At 41.0% G+C, this 13,633-nt stretch overlaps 1 protein-coding gene across 17 annotated transcripts in view; it reads right to left on the bottom strand.

The window, feature by feature from the left end:
• Positions 1-13,633, bottom strand: part of tns1b (tensin 1b) — a 165,122-nt gene that overhangs the window by 34,205 nt on the left and 117,284 nt on the right. For 13 of the 17 annotated variants that reach the window (XM_069532435.1, XM_069532443.1, XM_069532446.1 and 10 more), the window contains 11 exons: positions 11,487-11,658; positions 10,737-10,787; positions 10,521-10,643; positions 8,880-8,944; positions 7,596-7,679; positions 6,952-7,064; positions 6,806-6,866; positions 5,153-5,228; positions 2,140-2,269; positions 1,842-1,909; positions 1,231-1,351 (listed from right to left, as the gene is read on the bottom strand). In XM_069532435.1, the coding sequence (XP_069388536.1) occupies positions 1,231-1,351; positions 1,842-1,909; positions 2,140-2,269; positions 5,153-5,228; positions 6,806-6,866; positions 6,952-7,064; positions 7,596-7,679; positions 8,880-8,944; positions 10,521-10,643; positions 10,737-10,787; positions 11,487-11,658 (1,064 nt within the window). The remainder of the gene's footprint in view (positions 1-1,230; positions 1,352-1,841; positions 1,910-2,139; positions 2,270-5,152; positions 5,229-6,805; positions 6,867-6,951; positions 7,065-7,595; positions 7,680-8,879; positions 8,945-10,520; positions 10,644-10,736; positions 10,788-11,486; positions 11,659-13,633) is intronic. The other 4 variants (XM_069532451.1, XM_069532439.1, XM_069532437.1 and 1 more) reach the window with 1 other exon arrangement.

Here is a 13,633-nt window from a genome sequence, read left to right on the forward strand (position 1 = left end):
TCGAAAGCTAAACAACAGGCTCGCCACTATCACTAAGGGCGTAGCATTTCTTCCTTTTTTTGGGTGGCGGAGAAAGTAGCGTTCTGGCCACAGAGTGACCACTGCTCCCTCAATAGTTTGGCTCGGTCCATGCCTGTGGCGAAACCCAGGAATGTCTTGCACTGTGCTCTGGAAAGCAATAGAGTCAGGTCCCACAGGCCCTTTGGCTTCTCTGCGGTCATAGTTCCACCACAAATGAATTCAATGTTGCCAATGTCTCTCCTCCCTTTCAGAACACAATTTGCCATTTACATCCAGGAATGCATCTCTCAACGCAGACTTTGGGTGACGTTCGTTCTCTTCAACACGCTGTGTATTTCCTTGTGTTCACAACTGCAACTCTGCGTCTTTGCATCATTGATCTTAAATGTGGCCTCAGTTTGATCCTGTCGTGTGGGAGGTTTAAAGAGATAAAAGTGTGAAAAAGTCTCTAAACTCCATAAGGACTGAGGCTGAATCTGTCCTTTGTGTCACGCAGGAGGACAAAAACACCCTTGTTGCAGGGGTCAGCTTGGTTACATGCTGTTTGTGTGTGTGTGTCAGTGCGTGTGAGAATGATGAGACTATAACAGCATGACAGCTTCCTTTCAACCACTTTAAATCCATTTCCGCAGTCACATGTACCGCGTGTGTAACAAGCATGTAAAGCCACCTTTTAGACGATTGTCCACTCGCTGACGGCCACTGAGGAGACCTTGTGTGGTCACGCGTTGTTAGAGGAAGACCACTGTTGCAGTGCGTTGGCTCAAAATTGACAGGAGTGATAAAGTCATCAAGGTCACATGCACTTACATGAACCTGATGTCAGGCTGTTACATAAATGAGATAATTGACTTAAAATAACTTGCAGGTTATTGCACATTTGTGTATGTGGCAATAAGGGTAATGGCTGCAAAGAGCTATTGTATTTAACAGCTTGTTAACTTTACAACACACAAGAGGGTGGGCAGGAGCAGTTCTGCTGTCTGAGTGTGGGTTTGTGTCGGCATGTACCGTCTCTGTGTGTTGCGTTTATTTGTTTATTTTGAATTTTTCAGGTTTCTCTTCAACAGTAATCTCATCAAGAAGGTATCGAATATAACATCCAACAGTGCTGCAAGTGTTTACTGTACAGTACGTTAGGACTCAGCGGAGTAACTCCAGCAGTCAGTGCCTGTGTGCATTGGCTTCCATTAGCCAAACTGGGCTTACCGTCTGCGGTGTCCTCACAGTTCTGGTTGAAGTTTTCATACGAGTCCCAGCGAATCAGGGGATCCTGTGTGTTGTAGTCAACCGACACGCTCGGACCGTTTTCCAGGTGATCCATACCTTGACCAGAAGTACAAAGAGGCAGAGCAGAAATGTGAATGTCTTTCAATCTCAAAGGCTAAAATAATATATATTTGGTCACAAGCTTTTAATCAGGATCTGGTTGAAGTACTGCTCTATTTGTATTGATTAATTTTTAATACATCTGAATTACAGTAATGTAATTAGCTTCTCTTTTTACTTCATTCCCTTTATTTTGTCACTTACTGCTATTTTGTTGAGTGTTATCGTTCACAAAATAACCAATAACAAATGTTAACAACAAGAACCCGAAATTTTTAAATATTCAGTTACGAGGCAACACTGGCTAAAACCCAGATGTCTTTCTTCCATGGATTCCCCTCTTTCTTCCCAACATTTACTTTTCGTCTTTCTTTTACATACTGTCGATTAAAGGCAAATATATCCCTCAAGGCAAACATTCTCAAAATTAAGTGTAGTAGGGAAAATGAATGTGTGGAAAATGCCTCTTCAAACCAGACACATAGATGCTTACCATGGATTTTCTCTGGCCCGAAGGAGAAAATAAACTCCACTTTTCCATACTCTGGAAACCTGTCATCTACAGTAAACATAAAATAAAAAGAGTACCCAAGGACTCTGAGTCATTATGGTAGCATACAGGTTATAATGAAATGCATCTGTTGTCTTTACAGCAGTCTGTACAGGTGAATAATGTTTCCTGCCGTTTGTATTTTACTCATTAGCAACATTTGCTGTATCGAAAATAATGTGATTGCTTCGACATATGCAGAGAATCAGAGGAACTCGTTCTCATCCCACATCCATTACCTTTGAACGTCTCATCAAGCTCATCTTTCCCAAAGACGATCCCCAGGTCGTGAACAGCACATGTATGAAACTGCACCCGGAATATCACATCTCGGCACGGGCTGCGGTAGCGCTTGTGGTAGCACTTGAGCTGGAGGGTGAAAACCATGAAAATTGAATACAAACTATACTGTATCGAGCAGTGTCGACTTGAAGGGTCAGTTAAGTCTGGATCGGATCTGGGTTTGACAGATGGGCTCTACAGGTACACTGAATATCACTGAATGAATAATGATGTCAGGGTAAGGCTTATTTACACCAAGTGTCAGTTTTGATGAGAACAAAAAGTATTTTCAGCAGAAAGAAAAGCAGAATCGAATCGCTCCTGTAGCTGAGCTCAATATGACTTCAAAGCTGATCCACTCACAATATCAAGTGAGCCCAATATGAAAGGATCTGTGTGGAACACGAGCCAGAAACATGTCAGCTTGATTCACTGCGAGGTCTTTCACCACCCTGGCTCCCAGCTAGAAAAAGCATTCAAGGCGTTTTATATATATCCCTTGCGATGTATGGCCTCTTCACACACATTATTATCCATTCTGCTTCTCACTGCACAACAGCTTTAAGAGCAATACTAAAACCACACATGGGAAAATCTTCTCTCTCCCTCCTGCCGATTCCTGATGTGAAGCCCGGACCTGTTGGGCTTTTACAAGGACCCCACATTTACAGGTACTGCAGGAAGATTTACAGTAAACCTAAACAACTTGCAGCTCACAAGCTGCGACAGTAAAGAATGATAGATACTGGCAAACTGAAAAGCATCCTACTGCGAAAATGTTTTGTTTAGACATTATTAAATGTCACATTTATCTATCTACTATACTGAGAGCTGATAAAAACTAAAGTGGCTACTTTCAATAAACCTATTTTGGACTTGTGGAGCCATATAAGACCAAAACATATAAGGGAGAGGATGAAAGGAAGGCAAAGTAAAATATCCTGTGGCTCAGCACAGCTTTCTGGATACGGTAAACCTCCCACTGAGGGGTCTGTTTCATGAGGAAAACAATGCTGGGGAGCCAAGTTTCAGAACAAAAAACAGAAGAAGGAAAACATTCATTTTCGGCTTACATGCTGCTTTTGAGACCGTATTCACGCACTGCATTAAATTTTCACCAAAGCTCCCTCCTGCGAACAGATAATCTCTAATTTTAAAGGAAAAGTTTGACATTCTGAGAATTAGGCTCGTTCACTGTCTTGCTGAGAGGCAGATGGGAAGACTTCGCTGATAAGGGCAGATGTTGATACTGTAATCAAAAACATGCACGCCATAATTAATTCTTTACGTCCTGCCTCTGCCTGCTGCACCACCCGTCACCTGAGCGCTCAGCAGATCTCTGTTGTTGTGAAAGCATCTGAGAAGAGAATCTGCTGCATTGTTCATGGGTGGAAGGCAAACTCCAGAGAAAGTCCAGACCCCATGTGGACACTCTCTGGAGTTCATGTCTAAAAACAGCTTCAGTGCGTTTGGAGTCAGGCCAGTTGTGCCCCCTTTCTAGTCTGTATTCTAAGATAAGCCAATTGGCTCCTGTTTCATATTTACAATCAAGATGTGAGTGGTGTCAATCTTCTCATCCAACACTCAATGTGGAACTCACTCCATGAACGTCCCTAACTTGTTCCCTGAACAGCTTAAGCTGTATTCTACAGTATTTTGTTTATTGTGACATTTTGGAATAAGATTTATCATGAACTCTAAAACCAAACTTGAAAACTGAAATGACTAAAATGTTTTTTAACTGGCCAGTGAGAGAAGAAACCTGAAAGATTTCCCTCCCTAATTATATATTTTTTTAATTTAACCATTATGCAATTAGTAATTTATTAGCAGGCACAAAATCCACAACTCATTTCAACTGCACCAACACACACTACTGCAGTTTTAAAATGTTGGAGCACACTCCAGGCCGACTCCTGTTTGGCCATGAGGTTGCAGTTCCCATTTTCCATGTTATCTGAATAATAACAAGCATCAGCAGGCAGTGGCTCAGTCAGATGATGCATTCAGCAGAATCCATTAGTCCGTCTTAAATAAAGCATGAGATATGAGCTCTGAGGGGCCAAAACGGAACAGCCTCGAGCGCACAGTAAGTGCTCCCTTTGAAATTCTCCATGCCTCCGTGCTGACCCCCCAGGACATCTCAAGGATAACATTATGGTCTGAATGACAGCAGAAGCAGAAACTTTGCTGATCTGTGCAATTATTCTGCTAAAAATACATGCAAATATAAAACATAGTTTTATTTTTTGAACAAGTGTGCTTTTATACATTTCCAGAAAATCTGAAAAGAAGATTTTCCAAACACTATCATTTTAACATTCAGCTTGACATAACTGATGTCATGTCTTATTAAGACTGTGCACCAAACGCTGTTGGAAAGGAAACCCGCAGCCATTTGACATCATAGTTTCCAGGAAACGTATTGTGTGCTAATGAGGGTCTATAAACTGAGGTATAGGACCCTGGCCAAGTGTCTTTCCCCTGGTTTTTATGGCCCTATTTTTTTTCTGTGAATGGATACTATAAACCGCTGCAGCACATGCATACAGTACATACACCGACGTCAGACTGGAAAAACCAACAGGATTCCCTCAAACAATAAAATCAGTGCATCCTCTGTGCATTCGTGCAGACGCTCTCATTGGCATTCAGTGATAATCATCATTTAGCTCCCATTTATCCTTCTTTTTCTGGCAGAGGCAAAAAACTGAAAAAAAATGGGACCATAAACTTTCCCTGTTATTGGCTTCACACATGAGAACAAGAAAATCTGTGGTAGTGTCTGCAGTTTCTCATTTCCTTGTTAAATTCACAGAATGTGATTCAAACAGCTGAGACACTAAACAAGCATTTAACTGTAACATTAATCTCTGGCTGTTGTTTGTGTATGTGTGTGTGTGCGTGTGTGTTTGTGTGTGTGTGTGTGGGTGTGTGTGTGTGTGTGTGTGTGTGTTGTGTTGTTCCTACCAGGATGTCCCCTTTCAGAAGAAGACCAGGTTCAATAGTGATGCAGATGCTTGTCTGGCTGTCGCCCTGAACATTACTGTGAAAGAGAAAAAACACAACATGTCAGATAAATCATCAGCCTTCATTATTATTATTCTTACTATGAACATTGACATAGTACTGCCCCAGTTTAGTTTTTTTTATTTGATGTTACCTGTCTGGTTATAAGGACGTGCACATGATCTACATCATCTTTCAACAATCCCTTGTTTGCTTTAACAGCGGCCACTGCAGTGCCAGTGTAAGAGTGGTGCAATTCTGGGCTAATTTTGGGTATTAGTGTCCACATGATTGTCTAACTGGGAGAGTGGGATCAAAGGCTGGAGAGTGCTAATGGGGAGCATGTGAGAGAAAGTGGGGAGGAATGGGATTTGGGTCTGGAAGGGTTGGACAGTCTGGAAGTCTCTGCTCTGAATGTTTCACACTTGGTTATTTTGTGTGCTGTAAAAGTGTTTATGGTACTGACACTATTGTGAGAGTGGACGTAGTAGAAACTGTTTCAAACCAGCGGGCTTTACTATTTTACAGAAGTAACTTTGAAGCACTTAACAAATGCTCTGCAGTGAGAATCAGGGTTAAATATGCAACGGAAATTCCAGAAGAAGGTAAGGATCAGGGAGTTTAAAATCTGATCTGAGACAAGTTTATGGTGAAAATTGATGAAATGACTCTGTGTACTGTAAAAGTTGTTGTTTGCCCACAGATAAGTATCACCTGATTTTGCAGTGCGCTCTGTGGTGTGGTGGAACCTCTTTTAGCTCAGTGGTTTTCTTGTCCGGCTGTTTGCAGCAGGAAAAGTTCTGATAAATCTATTGTACACTGTCTGACCACCACCAAACAGCAGACAGTTTCCTCAGGAGGTGTCAACAAGGAGAGAGTATTGTACACTTTGTGCTTGTGTTACAACTATTTTATGCCTTTAACCTCATCTTTTATTCAAATGCTGCCTCAATCCGACAGGTGTGGATTAAATAATCAAAATCTGTTGAATTATTGGAAACTGCAGAATTTGGACATAGCATGTGTTTTCCTGAAATAATCCATCAGATTTTCAATATTCACTTTATAGTGACCAGTGTCTGTGTGGTATTTAAGCTGTTATACTTTTAAAGGCCGTGTAAATGTAAACTGTACGCCTGTGGGCCTCACCCGGTGCAGCTCTCCCCTCGTACCCCCTCCTCTAAACCTCCCCTCTTCCCAAAACAACAACAGAAAGCCTTAGAATCCATTGTTTCCTGTCTGGCCCTGGGAACCAGCGGGGTCCTCTGGCAGGAAAAGCCTTCAGGCGTCCACACAGATGCCTGTCTGCCTATTTCATTGGCTCTCCAGTCACAAATAACACTAGGAGAGATTGGAGGATCTAAAGTAGGGAAACAAGAGCCTGCAGCTGGGGGAGGCTAGATTAATAAAATAATGTGAGTGTAAACTGGCCAGAGGGATAGTGTGTGTGTGTGTGTGTGTGTGTGTGTGTGTGTGTGTGTGTGTTAGGGGGCAGGGGAGTTACAGGAGAGGCTATAAAGGAAAATCAGGGTTTTTTATTATTGAGCCATAAGGAGCTTGTGATCCCTTGAATCTTGTAAAAGCATTTTAGTGTGAGAACGTTTTAAGACTCACTAGATCCCAGATGTGTAGACGGGCTGCATGGCCTGGTAGATTTTGAGAAAAGGACGACAACCTGGAACACAAATTTTCAAAGAAGGCCAAAGATAAATGAGGTGTATGAAAATGCTGACGTGTGAGAATCTATGAACAACACTCACCTCCTTTAGACTCAAAGTTGGGGATGCCGTGCATGATGACATGATGAAGAAACAAGGGTTTGTTGTTGATCTTGATGTGTCCGGAGAGCAAGCCGCTGAAGTACTCGACATACCTGAGGACATGAACATAATGCGTTATCCCTTTCCGTCAAATAATTTAAAATGTTTTGCAACAAAGGGATGAAAGTATAAGCCTGTATTTATTACAATTAAGAGACAACATTTTGTTCTTCGACCTCTGGTAACAATGAGTGGCTCGTTCACACCAACGATTTGGACTTCTTAGAGTTTTAGACCAAACTAATATACAGTTGCACTGATCAAAAAATCTTCCAACTTGTCACATATTGTATTATTCTGCCCCCTAAACTCCACCGCTACGACAGTTCCCCATCCAAAACATATCATAATAAGCAGTCAACACCATGGTCAAGTATTTGCATTTTGGAACTGCAGTGAGAACATCACAAAATTCAGGCATTTGGGGTTTCATATCTTTCAAGGAACCTAAAATAAATAGGCAAATGTTTGCCTACCCGTCCCGCTTTCATCAAGTGGCCACACATGGATTAATACAGCTTTGAATTTGTGAGTTCACTTTAGGGTCAAATCATACTTTAAACAAGAAGTGATGTAAGACTGACCTTTTCTGCGAGGGCTGACCTACAGGAAGCACTTTGTCCTCATAAAAGCGCTTCATGGCAAACCTGTCCAGAGCCTGGTCAGCGCTGCATTCCAACAGAAAAGTTTAGTAAGAACAACTTTCTTTCCATTCTAGTGTCTGCAATTTCAAATGTCCGACACCAGTATGTGTGCAGCATTAACATTGATAGTAAGCTTGGTCATGTCATGTTAGACATTGTAAAAGATATTTTAATTATACACAAAACCATTCTACAGCGTTCTTAATGTCAGACATCACACTACAGACAGAAAATAGGCCTAGAATTCATTTGACAGCAGGATGCACCTGCCATAATACACAACACGAAATCAGGGAGAAAAGGTATTCGACATGATTGATGCATATATGCACTTAATATCTCTAAGTAGACATTCTTAAAAAATGTTCCATTTAATGACATGCAGTGTTGGCCACATGTGATGATCATGCAGACTAAAGTGCTTAGTGGTTGATACCTGACCTGCATGCTCACAATAAAACATGTTTATCCACAATGCAAAATATTACATAAAATCTATATTCCTCTGTGGCTTGTGGTTCATGTTCTGGCTATTTGCTGCTACTTAAGTTTCTCAATGGACTTCACCAAAGCTTTAAATTGACTTGTGGGATAATGGGATTATGAGAAATCTAATATTTTTACAGAGAAGAGACGAGCATGCATTCCTTTTTTTTTTCCCTGGCTAATCGCTCTTCTAAAAACAACAGGGAGTCATGCGCTCCTCTAATTGATTGTTGGTTTACATCTCCTCACTTTTTCTAACAAAATGTTTTTCTATTTTGATGTATCTAAAAACAAGAATAAAGGACACTTGTATATCTAATTTCAGTCTTATGATACAGTTACAGTTAACACTAACTCATTGCTTTCTGCTCATAATTATTATATCAAATAGTTGTCTTTGGATTTCTCCAAATAAAGTGTTGTTTTGCAGTCTCATGGTTCTCCTCCTCCTCCTCTTTCTGTTCAACACATCTCTGTCTGTTCCTCAGATGTGGGCTTTGGTCTTATGATGAACAATCTGGGCTTATCTAGTTTTCCTCTCATGCCTGCTCCTCATAGAGTCTACCCCCCTTCTCTCTTGTTTTTTTTCCACTTCAAATTTTCTCTTTTAAAAAAAACAACAGATTCAGCTTTGTGCCTCCTCTCGTGCTCTTACTGTCAGACTGTCTTTCCCTTTCGCAAAGTGTACAGCAATTCAGTCCTCTGCCAGTTTTTGGGATAGGTGTATAAAAGACCTACCTTGCAGATATGTTGCTGTAATGCATGTAGGCTGCCACCACCACTCCAGTTCTGCCCCGGTTGCCCTGAAAAGACGTGAAGCAAAAAGTCAACAACAGGTTTTCATCCAACAGGTTAAGTTGTGACAAATGTTCCATGTAATTATACATTTACATTAATTGAGTTGCTGGGGTAGCCTTGAAGTAATGTCATTCTGGTTTTGTTTGAAATGCTCGATTCATTATTCAAATATGAGTCAAGCGGACACAATTATACACACAATTGAGACGTGCACTTTTCCAAAATAGTTTAATAGACTGACGTAACACTTAAAGTGGACTTAATGTAACAGTACATGTTGACAAGTCGGACGATGTGAAAGGAGTAGGAGGACTCACAGGAGACAGATGATCTAAACTCATGCAACAGAGCCAAAGATTTATTTAAGTCCTTTGTATGGGTCCAACTAGATACTATGTTTCCCATAACGCAGCATAATTGCATCTTTTTTTTTAACCCCCTACATGCCCAGTGACAAAGGCTTTCTGTTATACATTGAAAATCCCAGAGCCCAAGCTGAGATAACCTGATGACATCATCAGGGTTACATTTTCAAACATTTTAATATTGTTATCACAGGCTGAGAATCAAACCTCTCGTCAGCAGAGCTTGTGTAACTCTGGTGGAAAATTCCTTTAAAGATTGCTTATATAAGTAATATCAGTTTCAAACTTAAAAAAAAAAGATTATATATATATATATATATATATGACTATACATGTTATTTATATGGTCAAAAAATGACTGGCTGTCCAAGCATGTGCTGCTATGGCAACAAACCAGTCTTGAATTCCATTCATTTTATTCATCAATCCATCTTTAAAACAAGGATGCCTGTGGAGAATAAGTGCGTTCTGCGTTATAAATACTGTGGCCACTTAAACCAGCGCGGGGCCCAGTGGAAATGATTTGTTGATATGTGGAAACCCAACACGGCCTGCTTCCTTAGTGACCACCACAACGTCTTAGCCCACGCTCTCATCACCAGCGTTGCTCAACTCCCAGAAAAATAACACCAGTCGTTATAGCAGCCGACTTGTTTGTAACCTCCCTGTGGGAACATCTTGGAATGAGGCTCAGGATCTCATAGTTAATTCTTGCGTTGCAAAACACAATCAGGAACACTATGGGGTTAACGTGAAAATGATGAGGTAGTACGTCTGGGACATCAGGCCAGTAGTTGTATTTGAATATACTTTTTATGGTTTGTGTCAGCGTATGTAGGAGCCAGAGGAGTGCGGCTCGCCACAAGAGTATAATGTGTTGTAAGTAAGTTTAGGCAACAACAGGAAAATATTGGTCAGTCCAGGTTTTATGGCATTGTAAAGGGTAAAGGGGTAAATAAACCTAAATAGTCATGATGAGTGGTATGCCTTGCCTCCCTAATTTGTGTTTTCCTAACCCCCATCCAGCACAGACCGACTCAAACAAGCACTCTGCCCTGAATGTCTGTGTTGCTCTCAGGGAGAACGTCATTACAGACACACACACATAAAAGAAGCTGCAGGGGGGAGGGTCCTCAGAAGAGCCTGAGAGCTCCCTCTACTGTCTGGATATGTACGTGCTCCATTCCCACAGCATCCACTCGTCTTTAAGTCTCACCTTGTTGTGTATGACCACCACATTGTGGCTGTCCGCGGTCAGCCAAGTGTCCATGGCCTTGCAGATGCTGCAGATTTTGTCCAGGGCAGGAGCATGGTGGTCAGGCCAGCCAAAGTCCAACACCTGAGGAAGAAGGAAAGAGATCGCAGCGCAGATTGGTAGTAACACAATACACGAGAGAAGAGAGGAGAGAAGAAGAGAAGCTGTCGGGTTTACCTTTGGATTAAGTTGGCTGATGTCATAACGCTTCTCACTGAGGTTGAAGAGCTGAGGAAAAGGTAAAGAAGAGACAGAGGAGAAGAAATGTTTCAAGCCTGTGGTTCATTCTTCACTTTTACAAATATCAGCTTTCTTTTCTCAGGTTTTAAAAACCTGGCTCAGTAGCTTTGTGATGGTAAGGATGAATCAGGTATATCTTCATTACTGAAATGGTTTGGTAAGTGTTAAAGAATGGGTCACTGACTTCAGACAGAGGCACACAAAATCAAGACTCATATTTGTGACATAATTAAAAAGTCAGCGGCAGATTTAACTAATAATTATTTAGTAAATTGGTAAAGAAAAATGCTTTCAAAGACTGGAGCTAAGCTGGTTGTAACTAGTTGATTATCTATATAGAAGACATGGAAATGAAAAAACAGCATTGTTCTTATAATCCTGGGTAAATCAAGTTTTAGCATAATACAATAATAAAGTTACTTTAAAAGGTAAAATTTGTGTTATTTGCATTTTAAATGTGTTCCCCTTATGCATGAGGAAAGACCAACTCTAACAGATACATAATCCCACAGCTATGTGAATGTGCATATGGCTGGAAGTGAAGAAAACCAGCTGACGATCGGCTGATCGGTGCAGCTGCTATGACTAAGTGTTCCCGTCTGATCCTTCACGCTTTGCTTCATTTATTTTGAAAGCTGATTACTATATTCCCTCCAGGATCGTCCAGATGTGCACAGGAAACCGTACCAGGTAGTTGTGACCGTGTTTGGAGCGCAGCATGGAGGCGACCTCCTGCAGGTTGGCGGTGTAGCTCTGCTCGTCCACGCTGCTGGGGAAAGAGACGGAGATGATCCTCTCTGTGATGTAGAGCAGGTCCAGCTCGTAGCTCTCCTCCAGGGCCTGCAGCAGACTGGCACTCCTGTCGGAGACACAGAGAAGCGTTTTCCCTTCACTGCGGGTAACTTTCAAGGCTCATGCAGAACTGGGCAGTTTTGCATTTCAGTGGCCCCGCTGTGCAGAAACAAAACAACGGCTCGACAGAAAAAGATAGAAGAAATGTAATACTCATGTGGTATCTACACACGCGACTGTGTTTACCAGACCAGCTGATGTGTGCTCTCTTAAACTATAACATACCAACGACACATGAGCCAAAAGGCCTACATTTTGCAACTTCAGCTTTTTGTGGGAGGCAGCTTTTATTTAATTTCTATTCAAGTTTAATATTTGTTTGTTATATGTTTATTAATTGTCTATTAATTGCCCATCTTTTTTCTAGCTGTGTCTATATCATGCATTTTAACATAGGCCAACATTTCTCATTTACAATGACTCAGGTATAAGTGATTCTCTTCTCTTAGGCTTTTTATGATTTTTTTTTTTTATTTGATTGAACTTGAAGCATTGTTGATGATTTACATTGGAAAACACTAATTTCCTTTACAGAGCCATCACACAACACATGCATTAAGATAGAAATGCAGGTTAGTCTGAACATTAAAGTCTTAAACTCCTGACATTCCACATCCAAGAGCTACAATCAGTGTCCTTAATGGAGCAAAATACATTTGAGATTAAGTTCAAACTCAACTTAACATGAAGCAAATATCCTAATATGGAAAAAGCAGCACAGCACAGAAACACAACAATGACTGCTAACCCCAGAGGAGATCAAGTTTGTCTTCAAAATATAACCTCTCCCCTCTGCATTACACCAAGGAGAGGGAAAACAGTGAGGAGGTAATGATTAAGCCGATCAGACCAAGACGGGACTAAAGTATAAGTGCATCAGAGACCGAACTGAACACGATAGTCATTGCAGAGTAGGTTTGGTAAGTTCTGGTGTCAAATCAGGTCAGAAAATATTAAAGGATATTCACACAGTGCTTCTCTGTGTGAATAGCAATTTTATTTCTATGCAAATGGCACAGCCATCAGGAGCGATTTAAAGTTCAGTACCTTGCCCAAGGACATTTCGGCACGCAGTATGGGAAAGACTGGAATCAAATTCGAATGAAACACTCTGGCCCATAACCAACTGTTAAACTGCACCTTTAGAAATATTTCTTGACATTTTGGTTTTTGTATGGATCAAACTAACAGGATGTTAATCAGTGTCAGTTTTTTGTTTTGTTTTACCTTTAAACAGAACCTGGCCACGTTTCCACAGTTTCACGTCTTTATGTGACGCTACGCTAACCAGCTGATGGCTGCCACTATATCTTTATCTAAAAAGCATGTGGTTTTGTAACGGGTCTGCTGAACTGTATTTAACTGTCTGTGATTGAACTCTGAGCTCTCCAGATTTAATTTTTTTTTAACTTCTGTTTTCTTTGTAATCTATTTTCTTGAAAGAAGGACAATAATTCAATTTAGCCTAACTCACCTAACCTAACCTAACCAATCCTACACTCGCACAACCTAATCTAACCTATCCTATTCTAACATCGCATAAAGTAACCAATCCTATCCTTATTCATTCATTCTTTTCATATAAAACCTTCAAAACCCAGATGACGTGATGGCTGAACAGTTAAAGCACATTCCACATGGGCGCATACACCTTGAGAAGCTCTACTTCCCTTTATTATCAAATAAAGACTTAAAATGCCCGGAAAAAAACAGAAGTCACTTAAATCTAAACCTGCTTTGATTTCAACACCTCTCTCCTACTTTAGAAGCATTTCTCTAAGTGTCCCTGTGGGTCTTGTCTTCTTCAAGACTTCATTCCCACATGTCTACAGAGACAGTGAGGATATGAACAGAGGGGAATAACTAAACACAGAGGCTGAGATGAAGAGGTTAAGGGGAGGAGAGGGTGTCTGGACCCTCAGCCCCCAGACGGCAGCATATTTCCCACATTTGTCAGCAGTGAGTAGCCCCTAAAGGAAATT

Source organism: Paralichthys olivaceus, chromosome 10, assembly GCF_024713975.1.
Source record: "Paralichthys olivaceus isolate ysfri-2021 chromosome 10, ASM2471397v2, whole genome shotgun sequence".
Classification (NCBI taxonomy): Eukaryota; Metazoa; Chordata; class Actinopteri; order Pleuronectiformes; family Paralichthyidae; genus Paralichthys; species Paralichthys olivaceus.